The following is a 24,046-nucleotide window of genomic DNA, read 5'->3' as shown; positions in this document are numbered from 1 at the left end:
CCCCACAATAATGGAATGGAGATTATCTGAAATATTGCTTACTGAAGTTGATATTGTATTTTCCATAATGCTATCTGTTGCTGATGGTTTAGATAAGAACTTGCAGCTTCATTTGGTACTGTAACAAGAACAGTCTTTTTGCAACAGAGGAGAGCCGTCTCCTCTTGGGCACTTTGGTTGCTCCTGTGCACTAAGAACCACACTTGTATCCACAGGGCTCCCCCTGATATTTCTGTCAATGCTGTTTTTCTATCACATAGATTATGCTTCCATATACTTCCATCCCTCCTGCTAGAAATCCCATCTCTAATCATCCCCTTCCCTTTCTTCAACAACTGCCTTTGGGATGGACCTTTTATGGATGTGCTATGCATACTGCCTTCCTTTCCTGCATGGTAGGAAGGTTAAGGCAGGATAGGCCCTAGTATACCCATTTTTATCAGTAGCTCTTTGCCCTTGGTCAATAGAAGGAAAAGAACGCTCCTGCAAAATTGTGATGAATCCTTGCTCGTATTGGACCCTGTAATGTTTGCAGCCACAATGGCTCTTTCTTTGTCTATCCCAGGAATACAAAGTGGAATACAGAGGAAGGTCTCTAAGATGTATTCTGCTTCCTTGTACACATGGGATGGTGTTACACTAGGAAACCCAAATTATACTGGACTTAAATGTGCCTAAAATTTACTGCCTAGTGCCAGACTCCATGAGATTGAAGCAACACCAGATACTAAGTCTTGTTAAACAGGATTTCCTAGATAGAGCAGGATAACCCAAGATGTCCTCTGACCTTTGTGTGCACAGAGGGGCAAGCAACCTGTACATATATCTGTACACACACCACCCACAACCCCTTACACTCAAAAAGAGAAAACGATGCAAATCATTTGTATTGAACTAGATTTGTCCATGTGGCACACAGAGAGAAGTATGAAATACGGACCCACAGTGTCATAGTGGGTGAGCCAGGGTAGCTTCAGCTTTCCATCATAGAAGTTCATTTTGAGACGGCCACACCCAGGCTCTCTCTAGATCCATTCAGCCTCAGATCCCTCAGGAGCACTCAGGTGGGACAGATGAAGGACAGAAATAATTCCACTTCATTGCAGACAATAAGCTTCCTTGGGTGGATGTTGTCTGGCACAGCCAAGCTGGAGGTCATTTCCCACGCATCCACAAAGGCCACGCGGAGACCAACAAAGGCAGCGCGGAGGAAGCGGTTCATCTGGAGTGTGAGCCAGTCACTCCCATACACCGATTTGTAGCCAGTGTTGGCCAGTTTGATGATGACCAGAGTACTGGGTTCCCGGTCCAGCAGGGCCTTCACAGCTGCCCGAATCCCTGCCAGCCTTCGGGCAAAGATGGAGGGAGGGAACGTGGTGAAGTGGGCTCCCATACCCAGCACCACCACTGTGTAGGGTCCCCCGGCCAGGCCATGTAGTTCTCTGGCCACAGAGTGCAGGGAGGCCACTGGGGTGCGGAGAGAACGCAGGGGCCAGCTGTGTGCCCTCCAGTGCAACACCGTCCCCCGAGTTGTCTCCACGGCCATCAGGGGACCTACTTGATAAGTGGCGTGTAGATCAACTGGCTTCAGGGCTGTAAAGAGGAGGAGAAACAAAGTTTTAACATAGGGAACCAAGCAAGATGACTCAGCCAGGAAGGGCTCTCGCTGCCAGCACACATTACTAGGGATTAATTCCCTGAGATTCATATAGTAGTAGCAGAGACTCAGCTCTTGCACATGGTCCTCTGATATTCTCACACACTAGAGTATGTGAGTGTACACACACACACACACACACACACACACACACACATATTAATTAATTAATGTAATAAAATTTAATAATGAATTAACATAGAAACATGAACCATTCCCTTTTGCAAACATAGCTTTGTTTGTCTATTTGCTTGTTTTTGGACACAGGGTCTAACTATGTAGCCCTGGGTAGCTTGAAACTCATTATATAAAAAAGACTGTCTTCAAAAACACGAATCTGCTTGTGTCTGTTTCCCTACCGCTGAGATTAAAGCTATGGGTCACTGCACTGTCTCAAAAAATATTTTTGAAACAGGTTCTCAAAGCCTGAAACAGGTTAGATCAGGCCCTAGCCTCAACTTCACAAAGAGATAACAACCCTCTTTACCTTCCAGATCCTGAGAGATGGGAGACACCACACTCAGATGGTTTTATTTCTCAATTATGTGTATGCTTATGTGTGTCACTGTGTGAATACTTGCAAGTGAGGGCTAGTGTCTGCAGATGCTATAAAGGGGGTGGGGATGGAATTACCTGGAGATGGAGTTATAGGTTGTGGGAGGTCCCTGCAAACATTACAGCCAGAAGGGAAACAATCCAGGTGAGGTAAGAAGGAAACTAGTTTCAGCTGGACTTAGTCAACCGGTGCGGGGCCAAACTGCTGAAGTCTGACACCAGATAACTGCTTTAGCCATAATTAAACACAACACAATTTTGAAAGAGAGTGTTGGCCCCATGGTTCACAGGTACACCTAAGTTCACAGGTGATACAAACACTTTTGCTTTGATAACTGGCCTAAGAGGGACCTGCCAGGAGACCACAGGGCTCGGGAACCTCACAGCAACTGGGGACAGGATCCTTCCGGTCTCCATCTGCACCCTGGAGTTAACCCTGTGACACAGCTCTCCAGACACAAATCCTGCTCCAAAAAAGCTGGTCTCCCGGGAGAAGGAGCACTGTCACTCTAAGTTCACAGACCCACAGGCCCAAAGGCTCACAGGCTCACTGGAGGGAGAGGCTCCAGCCAGAGAGAGTAAGAACAACTAACACCAAAAATAACCAGATGACAAGAGGCAAGGACAAGAACATAAGCGACAGCAAACAAGGCTTCTTGGCATCATTAGAACCCAGTTCTCTCACCGCAGTGAGCCCTGGAACCCCAACACACCAGAAAAGCATGATATGGATTTAAAAATCACATCTTGTGATTATATTAGAGGACTTTAAGAAGGATATAAGTAACATCCTTATATAAATACAGGACAACATAGAAAAACAGTAGAAGCCCTTAAGAGGAAACAGAAAAATCCCTAAAAGAGTTACAGGAAAACACAACCAAATGAGTGAAGGAATTGAGCAAAACCACCAGAATCTAAAATATGGATATAGAAAAAATAAAGAAATCACAAAGGGAGACAACCCTGGAGATAGAAAACCTAGGGAAGAGATCAGGAGTCATAGGTGAAAGCATCACCAACAGAATAAAGAGATAGAAGAGAGAATCTCAGGGGCAGAAGATACCATAGAAAATATTGACACAACAGTCAAAGAAAATGCAAAATGTAAAAAGATCCTTACCCAACACTTCCAGGAAATCCAGGACACAATGAGAAGACAAAACCTAAGGATGATAGGTATAGAAGAGAGCTAAGATTCTCAAGAGCCAGTAAATATCTTCAACAAAATTATAGGAGAAAAATTCCTGAGGCAAAAGAAATAGATGCCCATGAATGATACAAAAAGCATATAGAACCCCAAGTAGACTAGACCAGAAAAGGAATTCCTCCCATCACATAATAGTCAAAACACCAAATGCACAAAACTAAGAAAGAATATTAAAAGCAGCAAGGGGAAAAGGTCAAGTAACATATAAAGGCAGAACTATCAGAATTACACTAGACTTCTCAACAGAGACTATAAAACCTGGAAGATCCTGGGAGGATGTCATATAAACCCTAAGAGAACACAAATGCCAGCCCAGGCTACTATATCCAACTAGATTCTCAATTACCATAGATGGAGAAACCAAGATATTCCATGACAAAACAATTTACACAATATCTTTCCACAAATTCAGCCCTGCAAAGGATAATAAAGAGAAAACTCCAACAAAAGAAGGAAAACTACACCCTGGAGAAAGCATGAAATTAATCTTGCAACAAACCCAAAAGAAGATACCCACACAAACATAATTCCACCTCTAACAATAAAAGTAACGAGAAACAACAATCACTATTCTTTAATATCTTAACATCAATGGACTTCATTCACCAATAAAAAGACATAGACTAACAGACTGAATATATAAACAGGACCCAGCATTTTGCTGCATCCAGGAAACACACCTCAGTGACAAAGACAGACACTACTTAAGAGTGAAAGGCTGGGAAAATTTTTTCAAGCAAATGGTCCCAAGAAACAAGCTGGAGTAGTCATTCTAATATCGAATAAAATCGACTTTCAAACAAAGTTTTTAAAAAAAGATAGACACTTCATACTCGTCAGAGGAAAAATCCACCAAGATGAACTCTCAGTTCTGAACATCTATGCTCCAAATGCATGGGCATTCACATTCATAAAAGAAATTTTATTAAATTTCAAAGCACACATTGCACCTCACACAATGATAGTGGGAGACTTCAACACCCCACTCTCATCAATGGACAGATCATGGAAACAGAAATTAAACAGAGGCACAATGAAACTAACAGAAGTTATGAATCAAATGGATTTAACAGATATCTATAGAACATTTCATCCTAAAACAAAAGAATATACCTTCTTCTCAACACCTCATGGTACCTTCTCCAAAACTGATCATATAATTGGTCACAAAACAGGACTCAAAATATACTAGAAGACTGATCCTATCAATATATCATGATAAAAAAAACCCACTTGGCATAGGTACAGAGACCGGCAGCTAGATCAATGGAGTAGAAGTGAAGACTCAGAAGTGAACCCACACAGCCATGGTCACTTATCTTTGACAAAGGAGCTACAACCATCCAGTGGAGAAAAGACAACGTTTTCAACAAATGGTGATGGTTCAACTGGTGGTCAGCAGGTAGAAGAATATAAATCAATCCTTCAGTCTTATGTCCTTGTACAAAGCTCAAGTCCAAGTGGATCAAGGACCTTCACATAAAACAAGATACACAGAAACTAATAGAAAAGAATATACATGCAGTCACCAAATGCAGACAACATTGCTGATGCCAAGAAGTGCATGCTGACAGGAGCCTGACAGGCTCCTGAGAGGCTCTGCCAGAGCATGACAAATACAGAGCCTGATGCTCACAGCCAACCATTGAAGTGAGAATGGGGTCCCCAATGGAGGAATTAAAGAAAGGACTGAAGTAGCTGAAGGTTGCAATACAATCTATAGGAAGAACAACAATATCAACCAACCAGACCCCCCAGACCTCTCAGGGACTAAACCACCACTCACAGGGAACTGTGTCACGCAGATACTCCCACCACTGCCGGAGTGTGGAATCCCCCATCATGTAGACAATGCGTCCAGCCAGGCAGTTCAGGATGCTGTCCACAGTGAGGAAAGAGCGGCTAGAACAGAATGTCGAATACCATCTGTCTTGGTGGTAGAAGCCAGAGGGTTTTGGAGATAGGTGGCCAGGGTGACATGGGGGCCTTGAGGGCAGGGCTACGGGAGAGAGAAAAATAGAGCAGATTAAAAAGAAAAGCACAGAAACGCCATCTGGAACCCTGGTGCACGGAAGCTCCCGGAAAGGGCGGCACAGGTCCTCCTGGTTGCTACCCCCGAGGAGAGCTCATAAGCAACACCCCACGAGCAAACTTGAGCCTTGGGACCACAGATAAGACCAATCTTCCTGCTCCAAGCGACCTGCCTGGTGAATTCAGGACAAGGCCCACAGGAACAGCTGAAGACCTGTAGATAGGAAAAACTACACGCCCGAAAGCAGAACACTCTGTTCCCATAACTGGCTGAAAGAAAACAGGAAAACAGGTCTACAGCACTCCTGACACACAGGCTTATAGGACAGTCTAGCCACTGTCAGAAATAGCAGAACAAAGTAACACTAGAGATAATCTGATGGCGAGAGGCAAGCGCAGGAACCCATGCAACAGAAGCCAAGACTACATGGCAACATCGGAGCCCAATTCTCCCACCAAAGCAAACACCGAATATCCAAATACACCAGAAAAGCAAGATCTAGATTCAAAATCATATTTGATCATGATGCTGGAGGACTTCAAGAAAGACACGAAGAACTCCCTTAGAGAAACACAGGAAAACATAAATAAACAAGTAGAAGCCTACATAGAGGAATCACAAAAATCCCTGAAAGAATTCCAGGAAACACAATCAAACAGTTGAAGGAATTAAAAATGGAAATAGAAGCAATCAAGAAAGAACACATGGAAACAACCCTAGATATAGAAAACCAAAGGAAGAGACAAGGAACCGTAGATACAAGCATCACCAACAGAATACAAGAGATAGAAGAGAGAATCTCAGGAGCAGAAGATTTCATAGAAATCATCAACTCAACTGTCAAAGATAATGTAAAGTGGAAAAAGCTACTGGTCCAAAACATACAGGAAATCCAGGACTCAATGAGAAGATAAAACCTAAAGATAATAGGTATAGAAGAGAGTGAAGACTCCCAGCTCAAAGCACCAGTAAATATCTTCAAGGAAATCATAGAAGAAAACTTCCCTAACCTAAAGAAAGAGATACCCATAAGCATATAAGAAGCCTACAGAACTCCAAATAGATTGGACTAGAAAAGAAACTTCTCCCGTCACATAATAGTCAAAACACCAAACGCACAAAATAAAGAAAGAATATTAAAAGCAGTAAGGGAAAAAGGTCAAGTAACATATAAAGGCAGGCCTATCAGAATCACACCAGACTTTTCGCCAGAAACTATGAAAGTCAGAAGATCCTGGACAGATGGCATACAGACCCTAAGAGAACACAAATGCCAGCCCAGGTTACTGTATCCTGCAAAACTCTCAATTAACATAGATGGAGAAACCAAGATATCCCATGACAAAACCAAATTTACACAATGTCTATCTACAAATCCAGCGCTACAAAGAGTAATAAATGGTAAAGCCCAACATAAGGAGGCAAGCTACACCCTAGAAAAAGCAAGAAACTAATCGTCTTGGCAACAAAACAAAGAGAAGAAAAGCACACAAACTTACCTCACATCCAAATATGAATATAACAGGAAGCAATAATAACTATTCCTTAATAGCTCTCAACATCAATGGTCTCAACTACCCAATAAAAAGACATAGATTAACAAACTGGATACACAACGAGGACCCTGCATTCTGCTGCCTACAGGAAACACACCTCAGAGACAAAGACAGACACTACCTCAGAGTGAAAGGCTGGAAAACAACTTTCCAAGTAAATGGTCGGAAGAAGCAAGCTGGAGTAGCCATTCTAAAATCACATAAAATCAATTTTCAACTAAAAGTCATCAAAAAAGATAAGGAAGGACACTTCATATTCATCAAAGGAAAAATCCACCAAGATGAACTCTCAATCCTAAATATCTATGCCCCAAATACAAGGGCACCTACATACGTAAAAGAAACCTTACTAAAGCTCAAAACACACATTGCACCTCACACAATAATAGTAGGAGATTTCAACACCCGACTCTCATCAATGCACAGATCACGGAAACAGAAATTAAACAGAGAGGTAGACAGACTAAGAGAAGTCATGAACCAAATGGACTTAACAGATATTTATAGAACATTCTATCCTAAAGCAAAAGGATATACATTCTTCTCAGTTCCTCAAGGTACTTTCTCCAAAATTGACCATATAATTGGTCAAAAAACGGGCCTCAACAGGTACAGAAAGATAGAAATAATCCCATGCGTACTATCAGAGCACCACGGCCTAAAACTGGTCTTCAATAACAGTAAGGGAAGAATGCCCACATATACGTGGAAGTTGAACAATGCTCTACTCAACGATAAACTGGTCAAGAAGAAATAAAGAAAGAAATTAAAGACTTCTTAGAATTTAATGAAAATGAAAGTACAACATACCCAAACTTATGGGACACAATGAAAGCTGTGCTAAGAGGAAAATTCAAATCTCTGAATGCCTGCAGAAAGAAACAGGAAAGAGCATATATCAGCAGCTTGACAGCACACTTAAGCTCTAGAACAAAAAGAAGCAAATACACCCAGGAGGAGTAGAAGGCATGAAATAATCAAACTCAGAGCTGAAATCAACCAAGTAGAAACAAAAAGGACCATAGAAAGAATCAACAGAACCAAAAGTTGGTTCTTTGAGAAAATCAACAAGATAGATAAACACTTAGCCAGACTAACGAGAGGACACAGAGAGTGTGTCCAAATTAAAAAAATCAGAAATGAAAAGGGAGACATAACTACAGACTCAGAGGAAATTCAACAAATCATCAAATCTTACTATAAAAGCCTATATTCAACAAAACTTGAAAATCTGCAGGAAATGGACAATTTCCTAGACAGATACCAGGTACCGAAGTTAAATCAGGAACAGATAAACCACTTACACAACCCCATAACTCCTAAGGAAATAGAAGCAGTCATTAAAGGTCTCCCAACCAAAAAGAGCCCAGGTCCAGAAGGGTTTAGTGCAGAATTCTATCAGACCTTCATAGAAGACCTCATATCAATACTATCTAAACTATTCCACAAAATTGAGAGGGATGGAGCACTACCGAATTCCTTCTATGAAGCCACAATTACTCTTATACCTAAACCACACAAAGACCCAACAAAGAAAGAGAACTTCAGACCAATTTCCCTTATGAACATCGACGCAAAAATACTCAATACAATTCTGGCAAACCGAATCCAAGAGCACATCAAAACAATCATCCACCATGATCAAGTAGGCTTCATCCCAGGCATGCAGGGATAGTTTAATATACGGAAAACCATCAACATGATCCATTATATAAACAAACTGAAAGAACAAAACCACATGATCATTTCATTAGATGCTGAGAAAGCATTTGAAAAATTCAACACCCCATCATGATAAAAGTCCTGGAAAGAATAGGAATTCAAGGCCCATACCTAAACATAGTAAAAGCCATATACAGCAAACCAGTTGCTAACATTAAACTAAATGGAGGGAAACTTGAAGCAATCCCACTAAAATCAGGGACTAGACAAGGCTGCCCACTCTCTCCCTACTTATTCAATATAGTTCTTGAAGTACTAGCCAGAACAATCAGACAAAAGGAGATCAAGGGGATACAGATTGGAAAAGAAGAAGTCAAAATATCACTATTTGCAGATGATATGATAGTATATTTAAGTGATCCCAAAAGTTCCACCAGAGAACTACTAAAGCTGATAAACAACTTCAGCAAAGTGGCTGGGTATAAAATTAACTCAAATAAATCAGTAGCCTTCCTCTCCCCAAAAGAGAAACAAGCCGAGAAAGAAATTAGGGAAACGACATCCTTCATAATAGACCCAAATAATATAAAGTACCTCGGTGTGACTTTAACCAAGCAAGTAAAAGATCTGTACAACAAGAAATTCAAGACTCTGAAGAAAAAAATTGAAGAAGACCCCAGAAGATGGAAAGATCTCCCATGCTCATGGATTGGCAGGATTAATGTAGTAAAAATGGCCATTTTACCAAAAGCGATCTACAGATTCAATGCAATCCCCATCAAAATACCATTCCAATTCTTCAAAGAGTTAGACAGAACAATTTGCAAATTCATCTGGAATAACAAAAAACCCAGGATAGCTAAAACTATCCTCAACAATGAAAGGACTTCAGGGGGAATCATTATCCCTGAACTCACGCAGTATTACAGAGCAATAGTGATACAAACTGTATAGTATTGGTACAGAGACAGACAGATAGACCAATGGAACAGAATTGAAGACCCAGAAATGAACCCACGCATCTATGTGCACATGATTTTTGACAAAGGAGCCAAAACCATCCAATGGAAAAAAGATAGCATTTTCAGCAAATAGTGCTGGTTCAACTGGAGGTCAACATGTAGAAGAATGCAGATCGATCCAAGCTTATCACCCTGTACAAAGCTTAAGTCCAAGTGGATCAAGGACCTCCACATCAAACCAGATACACTCAAAATAATAGAAGAAAAACTAGGGCAGCATCTCGAACACATGGGCACTGGAGAAAATTTCCTGAACAAAACACCAATGGCTTATGCTTTAAGATCAAGAATCGACAAATGGGATCTCATAAAACTGCAAAGCTTCTGTAAGGCAAAGGACACTGTGGTTAGGACAAAACGGCAACCAACAGATTGGGAAAAGATCTTAACCAATCCTACAACAGATAGAGGGCTTATAGCCAAACTATACAAAGAACTCAAGAAGTTAGACCGCAGGGAAACAAATAACCCTATTAAAAAATGGGGTTCAGAGCTAAACAAAGAATTCACAGCTGAGGAATGCCGAATGGCTGAGAAACACCTAAAGAAATGTTCAACATCTTTAGTCATAAGGGAAATGCAAATCAAAACAACCCTGAGATTTCACCTCATACCAGTGAGAATGGCTAAGATCAAAAACTCAGGTGACAGCAAATGCTGGCGAGGATGTGGAGAAAGAGGAACACTCCTCCATTGTTGGTGGGATTGCAGACTGGTACAACCATTCTGAAAATCAGTCTGGAGGTTCCTCAGAAAATTGGACATTGAAGTACCTGAGGATCCAGCTATAACTCTTTTGGGCATATACCCAAAAGATGCCCCAACATATAAAAAAGACACATGCTCCACTATGTTCATAGCAGCCTTATTTATAATAGCCAGAAGCTGGAAAGAACCCAGATGCCCTTCACAGAGGAATGGATACAGAAAATGTGGTACATCTACACAATGGAATATTACTCAGCTATCAAAAACAATGCCTTTATGAAATTCATAGGCAAATGGGTGGAACTGGAAAATATCATCCTGAGTGAGGTAACCCAATCACAGAAAAACACACATGGTATGCACTCATTGATAAGTGGCTAGTAGCCCCAATGCTTGAATTACCGTAGATGCATAGAACACATGAAACTCAAGACGGATGATCAAAATGCCAATGCTTCACTCCTTCTTTAGAAGGGGAACAAGAATACCCTTGGCAGGGAAGAGAGAGGCAAAGATTAAAACAGAGACTGAAGGAACACCCATTCAGAGCCTGCCCCACATGTGGCCCATACATATACAGCCACCCAATTAGACAAGATGGATGAAGCAAAGAAGTGCAGGCAGACAGGAGCCGGATGTAGATCTCTCCTGAGAGACACAGCCAGAATACAGCAAATACAGGGGCGAATGCCAGCATCAAACCACTGAACTGAGAACAGGACTCCCATTGAAGGAATCAGAGAAAGGACTGGAAGAGCTTGAAGGGGCTCGAGACCCCATATGTACAACAATGCCAAGCAACCAGAGCTTCCAGGGACTAAGCCACTACCTAAAGACTATACATGGACTGACCCTGGACTCTGACCTCATAGGTAGCAATGAATAGGCTAGTAAGAGCACCAGTGGAAGGGGAAGTCCTTGGTTCTGCTAAGACTGAATCCCCAGTGAACGTGATTGTTGGGGGGAGGGCGGCAATGGGGGGAGGATGGGGAAGGGAACACCCATAAAGAGGGGGAGGGAAGGCGTTAGCAGGATGTTGGCCAGGAAACCAGGAAAGGGAATAACACTCGAAATGTAAATAAGAAATACTCAAGTTAATGAAAAAAATTAAGAAAAAAAGAAAAGCACAACATGGAGTGCTATAAAATGACTGTGTTCTTTACATTTATTGTGAATGAATTTTTTAAATGAATAGTTTTTACATTTGCTTGTGTGTGTGTGTGTGTGTGTGTGTGTGTGTGTGTGTGTGTGTGTGTCCCAGCACACATGGTACCCAGAAGACAGCCTTTGGGAGTCAGTTCTTTTCCCAGTGTTTGAAGGCCTTGGCAGCAAGCACCTTTTCCTAATGAGCCATGTGGATAGCATTCTTCTACATTCTTTATATGTAGCATATCAATGTACTCTTACAGAGCCTGTGAAGTTTGTGTGTGTGTGTGTGTGTGTGTGTGTGTGCGTGTGTGTGGCCTGCATGTCTGTGAATGTTTGAAACCATCGCATGTACCTCATATACTTCCCATGTAGGCGAGAATGGCCCTGACTTCCTAATGCTGCTGCCTTCCCCTAGCGAGCGCTGGGACTCCAGGTTGGATCTCCACGCTCTGGAGATAGCACTGTTCACATTTCCACTTGTAGATGGGGATACTGAGGACCTGGAATATTAAGTAATTTATTGTCACCAACAGCAGTGATAGGGATGGCATTCTGTGCCCGTCCAACTAGGCAAGTACTCTACTATTAAGTCCTATCGCCAGCCTATAAAGTGGGCTTTTCAAAAGAACGTCAAAGGTAGGGATAGCATTTGAACCCTGGAAGTGTGCTGTCACAACCCAGTACTAACCACTGTACTACACTACCCTGGCAGGACAGAGGCTAAAGATCTGGAATAAAACCCAGTGAGTGCTGGGAGATGCTCAGTGGGTTATACAATGGTGAAGACCTCGGTTTGACCCATAGAATATGTGCAAAAAAATGGATGTGATATACTTGGAACCCCAGCAAAGGGGCAGGTAGTGATGGCTTCCCCAGTGACTCACTGACCAGCCAGGCTGAACAGTAAGCTCCAGGCTCAGTGACAGACTTTGTATCCAAAACAAAATATGACCTTTATGTGTTCCAAGGTTTACTGTCCCAGAACTGACATGGCACTTGGAGCATTTCCTCTATCTTGAGGCTGATGGCTGGTGGCCATAGACACACCTCTCCTGGTAGAAGTGGTTTCCCACATGTAGGAAAAACTCTAGGACTTCCCTCAGTGCACATGCATTTAGGGCTTAGAGGATGCTAGGGGTTGGGAGTGGTTGAACTTCAGCCCAGAACTTTCAAGAGGCTGGACACAGGCAACCCAAGGCCACAGGGCTAAGCACTTGGATCCTTGTACCTGAGGTGCTAGACTTAACCTGCCCTCTCCTAGGGGCACTGTATCAGTATATTCAGGGAAAGCTTGAAGCAACTGGTACATTCCAACCTGTGCCCATGTCCTTTAGTTGTTGAGAAGTTTCCACAAAGTTTTCATGTGTGCATGTGTGCACTTTCATGTGGACTCTCACGGTCTAACCTGATTCCAGTTCTGTCAGTTGCTGGGAAGGTTCCTCTAGCTCTTTTCTGCCTCCCACTTCAGTCTCACCTTTGGGACTCAGGGGTTTCTTACTTCTTGGAGGGAGGCACCAATGACATTAATTTCTTCTTTATTTAGGTAGTACCAAGAGAGGGGGGAGGGGGAGAGGGAGAGAAGGGGAGAGAGAGAGGGAGAGAGAGGGGGGAGAGGGAGAGGGAGAGGGAGCCTGGAACCTTTGACTATGGATACTTGATTAGTCAAGGCCCCCCAGATGGTCACTTTGCAAACATTGCATTTGGAGCTCTATGGGCAGTAATAATATGTGCACTGGACCTGGGTCCTACCTCACTCCTTGTTTTCTGACTGTGGCCTGGATAGAGCAGAATTAGCTCTTCTTCAAGTTTGAGCTCTGTACACCAACTACCCAGACACCCTTGCGCTGAAAGGATCGCATCTGTTTTCGCTCTGATTACTACTGATTTTCAAACCAATGAAGCCCATTTCCTTGAGGGGGAGCAGAAAGCAACAACAACAACAAAACCAAACAAAACTAAAAATCTACCATAGGAGCCAGTGAGATGGCTTGGCAAGTAAAGGTGTCTGTTCCAAAGCCTGATGACCTGACTTCAACTCCTGGAACTCACACTGTAAAGAGAGAGTACTAATTTCTGCAAGTTGTCGTCTGACTTCCACATGTCTGACATGGCACATATGTTCTCATACATATACACGCAAGAGTGCACAAAATAGGAAATGGAAATTGTAACACAACTTAAAGCAAAATAAAATAAGATACAGAAAAATTGGGGGAAACATTTTGATAGGAGCCTGTTCTCCACACACACACAGAGCCCATCTAAGTTGAGGCCCATACCCAATCCCATGTCCCAGTCTTACTCACCCATGTTACTCATGTTTCCCCAGGCTGCTGGTAGGACAAAGATTGGAGGTAAGCTTGAAGGGAGTTTCTGGTCAGTCACATTCCTGAAGAAACACTGAGTGTGAGTGGTGAGGGAGGTTGACCAGATGAAATTAGATGAAAAAAGAGCAGACCATGACTGACTGGTTATTTATCCTCGGTGTAAATCAGGGTCACTACACTAAAGTGGGCACACTAACATGTGGTGAGTATAGTGGTTAGGAGGAATATACAAGGGAGGGTCTTATCAGTACACTGATAGTTAAGATAAAAGAAGGGTCACCTACTTCTATTTTATAACAAACAGATCTCCACAACATGTGAGAAATTACGATTTTCCTGCCACTATAGTCTAGAAAGCACTATAAACTGTTACTGTTGTTACACAAACATGCAGTTACTGGGGAACATAGCACCCTCCCCCTGTGTCTTTGACACAGGGTCTCATGCTCGTGCTCCCAAGATCAATTTGTATTCACTATGTGTGGTGGTTTGAGTATGCCTAGCCAAGGGAATGGCACCATTTGGAGGTGTGGCCTTGTCGAAGTAATTGTGCCACTCTGGGCTTGGCCTTTAAAACCCTTATTCTAGCTTCCTGGAAGCTAATCTACCCCTAGCCGCCTCCAGATGAAGATGTAGAACTCTCAGCCCCTCCTGCACCATGCCTGCCTGGATGCTGCCATGTTCCTGCCTTGATGACAATGGACTGAAGCTCTGAACCTGGAAGCCAGCCCCAATTAAATGTTGTCCTTATGAGAGTTGCATTGGTCATGGTATCTGCTTGCAGCAGTAGGACCTTAACTAAGACACTATGCAACCAAGGATAATCTTGAAATCTTGCTTTCTATGCCTCAATCACACAAGAAATTCAAGTTCACACTGAGCTGTAGGAATCTCTAGGTGATGGTGGTGGTGGTGGTGGTGGTGGTGGTGGTGGTGGTGGTGGTGGTGACGATGATGACCACCATGTTCTTGCTGCCAAAACCAAAGACTGAGTTTGATACCTGAGCCCCACATGGTGGAAGGAGAGAACTGACCTCCTCCAGTTGTCTTCTCACCTCCACATGCCTGTGGTTAAGACTGGGACTCATTTAAGATTCTAGATTTCTTACCCAGCCAGCAGGTCTTGATCATGTGGCGTGGTCACCTTCAGATAACTTCCACTCGAGTGACCCACTAAAGCATTGCAAGGCAAAGTACGGGGTTGAGCACAGAACCAGATCTCCCCAGAAACCACATCCTTGTAATGGCAGGTAGACCCTTTGGCTCCAGTTGACTGGGGGTCCACATTACAGATGACAGTCTCTTGAATGCCATTTGTTCCTCGGAAATGCCCTCTAAAATCAACAGTGGCTCGTTTTCCTCTCCAGACTCTTTGCAGGACCCCAACTGCCTCACTGGAGTGGATCAGTCGCACTTGCACCTGGGCCCATCCAGCCCAGAGCAGGGGGAAGGACAAGAGGTAAGTGCCATTCTCCAGATCCTTCACATCCCCTGGGACTCCTGCTCTCAATTCTGGACCCAGCAGCTGTGCCCGAAACAGATCTCCACCATGAGCTTTGGGCCTACCCCAGTGATCCCGAGCCACAAGGATGGCCTCTAGGTTACTTCCCAGAGTATAGTTGGCCTGGGCAGGACCCTTCAAGTGGTAGGTAGAGGTTCTGGGGCTGGTAGAGGCCAGAAAGTCATCCCTATCTCCCCCAGTTGGAGGCCAGTATACAAGGCTAGTCAAGTTGAAGAGTTCTTGAGGGACAGAGTCCCTGTCGATGGTCTCTGAGACATCTTCAGAGACAGGACGGGGTGGTGGGAGCAACCGGATTATGGGCTCATGCCAAGTGGTCGTGAGCCAGAACGCCTGTGGGTACAGAAAGGGGATTGATTATACCAGTGTGCTGTGTGTGTCCCATTGTCTTCCTATTGGCTGAGTAGTATCTAGGTGTCCTACCTACCTGCCTGTGTCTTTCTGTCTGTCCTTCATTAGCCAGCAATTTGAGTCACCATGACATCTATGTGAAAGAAACATCGCAAGGCTGGGGCAATACTGTCAGTAGACCTTCTCAGGAGTCCCAATTGAGTTACCATATGTTACCAAAAAATCGGGGTACCTGCGGGGGTTCTTCCTCTTTTTTAAAACTTGTATATATATGATTGATTTGCATCCATATATATGTGCACTACATGCCTGGTGCCCATGGAGATAAGAAGTGAACATTGGATCACCTGGACCTAGAGTTACAAATGGTTGTGATCTGCCCTACGGGTGCTGGGAACTATACCCAGGTACTCTGAACAGCAGTGAATGCCTCTTGGTTTTTTTTAAAAAACTCTATGTGTGTGTGTGTGTGTTTGTGTGTGTGTGTGTGTGTGTGTGTGTGTGTGTGTGCTGTCTGATACATTGGAGAACAGTAGCACAATATTTGGTTTGAAACTTACATAACAAAAAGCTTATCATTAAAATCTATACATAAGTATATATGTGAATCAATTTTTGTTTAGGGCATAAGTTTGTATATATGTAACTCTGTGTATATGTAACTTAGATTTAGCTCTGTGTGTATATGTGCATGTAACTTAGATGGAACTCTCATTTAAACATATATGCCTAGAGAAACAAAAATGTACTTAACTAGGAGTCATATGAGCTAAGTAGGACTTGGCCATCATAATATAACCACATGGTACAAAGCAACAATTATAAAACTTCTTAGTTCTAATGAACCTTCAGTTTATTACTCTGTCCCCTTTGAGACTAAGAAAAAGTAACAAGTCCCACATTTTAAATTGGTATGATTTTTTTATATGATGATAGAAATTCAGTTATATTTTTGCAACATTCTGTATATGTAATTCACCCCTGGTTTAAAATATTCTTTGCATGATGATGAAATTTCAAGACTATAAAAGTCTGTTTAGATTAACTAAAGCTAATTTAAAATGTATGCTTAACTATTGATGTATTTGCTGGTATGAGGCCCCTCCATGCTTGTTTCTGACTGGTTCTAAATTGTGAATAGATGGTATTTCTTTCTCCTGCCATCACCACCTGGCTCAATTCTCTTCTTGGTTTTCTGGCCGCTGGATCTCACAGAACACAAATTCAGATGTTATTTAAATATGTATAATTGCGACGTTGTTTTCTACAGTTCTCCTTTATGGCTGGTGGAAATTGGGTTATGCTTTTAAGACCCAGGCAAGTTTTTTAACTCCAGGGTCAAAACCAGGATTATTGACCTGTAAGTTATTGGATATGGTTAAATCTCATAACCTGGGTTAGTGATAAAAAGTTTGCACTTAGTTAATTTTAAACTATGTGACATGATTCTATTCTGGTATATAAGCAACACGTGGCTGCTTGCCTTCTTAACTATGAGAAAAAGAAGGTGGAGCTGTGGCTTCCCTGCCATCTTGATTAATGGCAGACACATGGCTGGCAGCCATCTCTGTTACTGGAAGCCATGGCTTCACTGACATCTAGATTAAGAGCAGCAACATGTGACATGAGCTGATCAGAGAAGCACGTTTCCAAAGCAGCTTTTAAATAAGGACAGACAGGTTGATCAATGGAATTGAATTGAAGACCCAGAAATAAACCCTGTGGACACTTGATTTTTGAGAAAGGAGCCACAAAACCATACAATGGAAAAGGGAGAACATCTTCAACAAATGGTGCTGGTCTAAGTGAATGGCTGTGTGTAGAAGAAAGCAAATAGATTCATCTTTATCACCATGCACAAAACTAAACTCCAAGTGGATAAAAGACCTTAACATAAAGCCACATATACTAAATAGGATATAAGTGAGGAAATCTTTGAATTCATTGATGTAGGAGAGTGCTTTCTGAACAGAATGCCAATAACTTAGGCACTAAGATCAACAATTAATAAATGAGACTTCATAAAACTGAAAAGCTTCTGTAAGTCACAGTACACCATCACTTTTTAGTTCTATCCATTTGCCTGCAAATTTCATGATATCTTTGTTTTTTAATGATTTCAGGAGTGGTTGTGGGAGTTTGCACAGCCATCAGCAATGGAGGAGTGTTTCTCCTTGCTCCACATCTTCTCTAGCATGTGCTGTCCTTTGACTTCTTGATCTTAGCCATTAAGATATGTGAGTAAGAATATTAAGAGTTGTTTTGATATGCATTTCCCTGATGACTAAGGGAGTTGAACATTTCTTTAGGAGTTCTTAGACATTTGAGATTCCTCTGTTGAGAATTTGCAGGCAAATGGATGGAGCCATCATCCCAGCTGAGGTACTCATGGTATGTACTCACTTAAGTGGATAACCACTCTACAAGCCACAGACCCAAAGAACTCAAATAACAAGGAGAAGCCAGGGGATGCTGGTTGAATGCTGGCCCTTTCTCAGAAGGGGAAATAAAATAGATGTCATAGGTGGATGGAGGGAGGAAACTGGGTAGGAGAATGGATTGGGAGTGGAGTAGGTTGGGGGAGGGGATTATATGTATGGAAATCATGGTAGAAAGAACAGAAATCAGAGGTGATTGGGGAGGGGCATCTCTAGGACGTGCCAGAGACCTGGAATGTGCCGAGGGTCAGGGTGTCTAAGGGGGTGACTCTCCCTGAAATTCCTAGCAGTAGGGGATAAGGAAACTGGCTACTTTCTTTAGTCAGGCAGGACACCCAGTGGAGGGATAAGGCCAACACCCAACACACAAAACTCTTGACCTAAAATGTGTCCTGCTTACATTATGTGCAGGGACAAAGATAGAGCAGAGACAGAGGTAATGGCCAACCATTGACTGGCCCAACTTGAGACTCATCCTATGGCAAGCACCAATCTCAGACACTATGAAGGATACTCTGTTATACTTGCAGACAGGATCCTAGCACAACTGTCCTTTGAGAGCCTCCACCCAACAGTTGACCAAAACAAATGCAGAAACCAACAGCTAAACATTAGATGGAGCTCAGGGAATCTTGTGGAAGCATTGGAGGAAGGACTAAGGGACCTGAAGAGGACAGGGACTCCACAGGAAGACCCTCAGAGTTAACTAATCTGGACCCTTGGGGTCTCTATGAGACTGAACCACCAACCAAAGAATGAGCATGGTGGTACCTAGGATCCCCAAATGCATTTACCAGATGTGCTGTTTGGTCTTCATGTGGGTCCCCAACAACAAGAGCAGGGTCTGTCTCTGACGCTGTTGCTTGTCTGGGGAACCCATTTCCTAAACGGGCCTTCTTGTCTGGTCTCTGTGAGGGAGGATATGCCTAATCCTGCAGTGACTGCGTACATGCATGTGTGTGCCTGTGTGTATGTGTAATACCTGGAGCCACCACCGTCTCAGAAGAGAAGAGGAGGTAAACCGTGTGGGGGAGCTGTGAGGGGGAGACTGACAGGAGATGGGGAGAGCTGATATTGGAATGTAAAGGGAATTAATTAATTAAAATATGGATATAGTAGTTTTAGAGACATTACATTGTGTACACCACTGCTCTATGTTTTCACTCTTTAAAGGGTGCTTTATTTTAAAATTACAAAAACATAACTGAGAGATTTTCAACTACTTTTTGAAACTGGAAGACACCAAACCCAGACACTATTACTGATGCCAAGAAATGCTTGCTGACAGGAGCCTGGTATGGCTGTCCCCTAAGAGACTCTGCCAGTGCCTGACAAATACAGATGTGGATGCTCACTGCCACCCATTGGATTGAGTAACAAGACCCCAATGGAGGAGTTAGGGAAAGGACTGAAGGGGTTTGTAAACCCATAGAAAGAACAACAATATCATCCAACCACACCCCCCCCAGAGCTCCCAGGGACTAAACCACCAACCAAAGAGCACAAAAGGAGACCCAGGGCTCCAGCTGCACATGGAGCAGAGGATGAACTTCTCTTGTGTCAATGGGAGGGGAGGCCCTTGGTCCTGTGAAAGCTCAATGCCCCAGCATAGAGGAATGCTAGGGAGCTAGGCCTGAGTATGTGGGTGGGAGGAGGAGCTCCCTCATAGAAGCAGAGGGGAGGGGAGATGGGACAGGGGTTTGTGGAGAGGGGAAACTGGAAGGAGGGATAACAGTTGAAATGTAAATAAATAAAATAACCATTAAAATAATAAAATATGGGGAGAATAATACAAAAAAGTTGAGGTTTTAAAAACGTTAAAATGGTTAGAATCAGTGGCCTAAACTATGCTTGGCGTTGTTCTTGCTTTTATTAACCTATAGTGTAGCTTTAGATTTTCATAAGCTATGCGTTATTTTATAAATTAAATCGTACAGGAAACATGTTCCGAAATGATACACTATATAAAGATCAGAAGAGTTCCCAGTCTCTTATGGGCTGTGTTTCTAGAGTAAAAGGGTTTATTTGGATATTAGAAGAGCTTCAACACAAAATCACGATTTTTCATGCTCAACCCTAACAGGGATGGAATCTACTCCTACGTTCACGAATGCGCCTGTAACAACGAAATGCAAGTTGGGAGTCAGTAGCCTTGTCAATGATCAAACCTTTAAATGTGTTCAGAAATATATCCAGTCGTGCAAGAACTGATGAGGTTAATTATGACTAAGCTTTATTTAGCCTCCTAGGTAAGGTTTACAGGATACTGTTTAGAGCAGATACCAAAAGCAGACAGAGATTATTCATCTCAGATGTGCTTGGCAACTACCAGGCCTCAAACCCGTCAGAGAATCTGTTGACTATGGCATTTAATATATTTAAACTTATGACAGAGACTCCAAAATTCTAGTAGTGACCCCTTAAGGTCTCCAGGAAGACATGGGCATGGAGACAACCATTGGGAAAGACTGCCCTCAATGCCTCACCCAATGCTAGGGCTCAGCCTGTACTGTGGACAAACAGGACACCTGGAGAATTAATTGTCCCATATTGCCTATGATAAGGTGAGGTCAGTCGCTCCCATGTTTCTCCTCCACATTAAAAGCTTCTCATCTTCTGGGCTTGATGGCCAAAGACTGCCTCTGCCCTCAGTGCCATGGAGACCTCAGAAGGCAGGGACAACTAAGTAGTGGGCTATGGACTAGTTTGACATTTTAATAGATACCTAGGCTATTGGCATAATAATATATCCTTCTCAGGTCTTTGATAACATTGACAGCTAAGCTAGATGTAACTCTAAGCCAGAGCACAACAGCTCCTTCCCCAAGGTAATCCACCACCATGTTAGTTCATTAGTCAATTCATTCTCTAGTTAAGACTACTAGGTCTCTGATTAAAAGAGGCAAACTGGTTTGCCTTGCTTACAGGGTTCATGTTATAGCCAAACAGGTTTCAGAATTAACTTTTTACTATTCCTTTATCTAAAGGAACTCACTTTACAGTGGCTGCTCCCAGGAAGCAACCACATGTGACTCATAGTGAAGCACCAGACAGGGAAAGATGTAGAGTTTCTGTGAGGCTGAGGATACAGAGGCTAAAGTTATGAGGACCTAAGAGAGTGCTCTAGAGCCTGACAAGGTATTTTAGGGTTGGTTAATGCAAGTGAAAGCTTAAATGGTGATAAGGTGTTCTAAGGTACATAAAAGGAATTAAAATTTCTTCACCTTTCGTCCCCTCACTGCACTGTTGTGTTAAGGCTTTGAAAGCTCAGAGTTGTAACATTGATCAAGGGAATTATGATAAGTTATTAGTCTTCACTCTGGTAAAGCCTTCTACTGTGTGATCCACTATCACAGTCACAAGCTCAAGATTTTAAGTTTCCTTTGGTGTCTCAAACATAGACTTAAATGTGGTTTTTTACTGCGCTAAAGTTACATACACACGAGCTTCTGGAGAGAGTGAAGATGCCCCTCTTTCACGCCCTGTGGTCATACTGAAAATCAAGAGTAAGTGAGCTTTTGCCCCTTTTCCCTGAGCTCAGATTAAGGAGTGTTCATGCTTTTAACAAAAAGCTGTGTTCCAAGCCTCTACCCTGACGCAAAGATGTGTGTCTACTGCATTAATCTCCTGTGTGGATTCCAGTACAGATTACAAACGATGGTAATGCCAACCTATCTAAAGTTAATCTCTTTTTGTAAACTCAAAATGATTCTTGTAAGCCTCCGAGAATACGCTTGGATCCACCTCTCATGGGTCAAATGGACTCCATATGAGTAACCTGTCAATCAACAGCCTGTTTCCCACCTATCAAGGCCTATTCCAGAGGGTGGGATTCCTCCCTCATTACCTGGTTTGGGAACTCCCCTCCCTGCAACTAACAGGACCATGGGTCTAAAAGTTTCAATATACACCTAAGAAAAAATATTTCTCTCTAACATACTCATCTCCTCTCACTAAGGTATACGTGTGTGCTCCAGTATCCTGTCAAGTCCAGGTGCTCATTCCAGATGTGCATCCAGGAAGGATCCAGAGCAGCTACCCACAGTGCTCCAGGCTAGCCCTACAGACTGCTTCAGCTGGGCCTGTAGTTTCTGAACTACAGATATGTGCCAGCCGTGAAACAGCCAGGTCTCCCAGGACTTGGCCAGCATCCCAGTGTTCTTAGGGTCCCAAGTCAGCTGAAAAATTTCTAAAGAACACAATACATACTTCGGCCCTACCATCACCCCTTCCTAGTTCCTCATGTTTAAGTAAACAAAAATGAAGAAATGTTAGCTTACAGGTAGTACATTAGGCTCCTCCCAGGGACCTAACAATGGCTTATGTCATTGGCTTATGTCATAGCTGCTGCTGTCCCCTCTAGATGCACCAGGTGTAGGCTGCATATACAGATATGCTCCCCTGCATTCTCTCTCCCCCGCTCGTTCTGTCCTTCTCTTCAGCTCTCTTCCCAATCCTCATTGAAGTCCCTAAGCAGTTTGCAGCAAAATCCAGCAAAGGAGTGCAGCTGCAGGCCAGTCCTTCCTGCCTCACCTGTGCCCCAACAGGAGCTGTCAAAATGGAGACACCAGGTTGCTCCCTAGCCTGCAGCCATCACAGAAGCTATCCACAGTGGCTCATCCCATCCTGCAGGAGCTACCTACAGTGGCATCCCCTCTTTTCTAGCCTGCCTGAACAGTTCCATAGACTTGATGCCTCAGCTGAGGCAACCTGGAACGACTCTGACTTCCCACTCTGAGCCCTGGGACTGATGCAGGGAAAGGGGAGTAGAGGTGGAACAAAAGCCACCAATCCCTGATGGGAAAACCCATCAATCCCTAAACAAGAAAACCCACCAATCTTTGAGCACCCCAAGATCAGGACTTGAAATCCCCAAATCTTCAATCTGGAAGTCTCTTTCCTAAAAAGCTCTTCTCACTAAGAAATCCTATATAACCGCTACCATTTGTCCAATTCCCACTGCTGGGAGCAGAGGGCGGCCACCCCTGAGTTTGTACTTTCTCTCCAAGGACGCTCCAACAAATCTCTTTTATGAGATTTGCTGCCTGGTGTGAGTCTCATCAGAAGAAGCCAAGAAGCAATGAAGAGAAGAAGGGAAGAAGGGAAGAGAAAGAGGGGGCTGAGGCTCCTGAGTCCTCAGTGTAGATGGGGATACCCTTCCTGGGAGCTACCACGCCTCTGCTGAGCAGGCTTCCTCTCAGGTCTGTGCGATTCCTGAGCTTCGGTGTCTCAGGATGCCTTTTCACTCAGATAGCTTCTCTACTCAGAGCTGTCCTGGGTTTCCAAGTCCCAGGACACCCTTCCGTCGGAGCAGGAACACTCCTGGCAATTTTACCGTCTGTCTGCCTGCCTGTGTACATGTCTACCTGTCTGCCACTACCCCTTGCTCAGACCCTTATTCCTCTCCCCTCCCCAAGTAAACCCCCTTGACACTGGACCTGATGCATGGTATATACTGAGGAGCACACCATGGTCTGGACGCACTAGGTACCCCCAACCCCACCTTGCTCCACTGTATTTTATGAGAGCCTCCCCCAGTTCACTCTCCAAGATTACAGAAGTTAACCAATCTACCCATGGGAGAGTTGTAAGGAAGCCATCGAGAGGCATGGAAAGTACTTACCAAAAGCAGAAAGACCAAGCCCACGGTCAGAATCTTGTAGTCCTTGAATTGCCCCATGAACAGATCCACACACCCTGGACTCTAGTTGAATTATAAATACGAACCCAGGTAGATAAGACATTTTAAATTCCCATGATAAAAGAGCTGATTTGCTGTGATAACCTCCAATTTCCATAAACCCTGTGACCTAACAGATGTACTTAACAAATATGACTAACAGCTATAGCCTTGTTCGTT

At 43.3% G+C, this 24,046-nt stretch overlaps 1 protein-coding gene across 6 annotated transcripts; it reads right to left on the bottom strand.

Annotated features, from left to right (window-relative positions):
- Positions 1-152: 152 nt before the first annotated feature.
- LOC148002239 (NXPE family member 3-like) lies at positions 153-24,046 on the bottom strand. 6 transcript variants are annotated; one of them, XR_015634294.1, is made up of 7 exons: positions 23,810-24,036; positions 14,988-15,730; positions 13,858-13,940; positions 11,904-12,051; positions 5,209-5,421; positions 3,336-3,378; positions 153-1,593 (listed from the first exon to the last, which is right to left on the bottom strand). XR_015634294.1 is itself a non-coding variant. In XM_087579542.1 (6 exons), the coding sequence occupies exons 1-6, from the start codon at positions 23,864-23,866 to the stop codon at positions 1,578-1,580; spliced, it is 1,155 nt and encodes a 384-aa protein (XP_087435668.1). In that variant the 5' UTR covers positions 23,867-24,036; the 3' UTR covers positions 153-1,577. The 6 variants fall into 6 exon arrangements, 3 of the variants coding, with proteins under 3 accessions (XP_087435668.1, XP_087435666.1, XP_087435667.1); XR_015634293.1 differs by lacking the exon at positions 3,336-3,378; XM_087579542.1 differs by lacking the exon at positions 11,904-12,051.

The sequence above is a fragment of the Rattus norvegicus genome, chromosome 12 (assembly GCF_021556685.1).
Source record: "Rattus norvegicus strain SHRSP/BbbUtx chromosome 12, alternate assembly SHRSP_T2T, whole genome shotgun sequence".
Classification (NCBI taxonomy): domain Eukaryota; kingdom Metazoa; phylum Chordata; class Mammalia; order Rodentia; family Muridae; genus Rattus; species Rattus norvegicus.
Note: the sequence above shows the minus strand (reverse complement) of the source record. Positions and strands in the feature narration are given on the sequence as shown.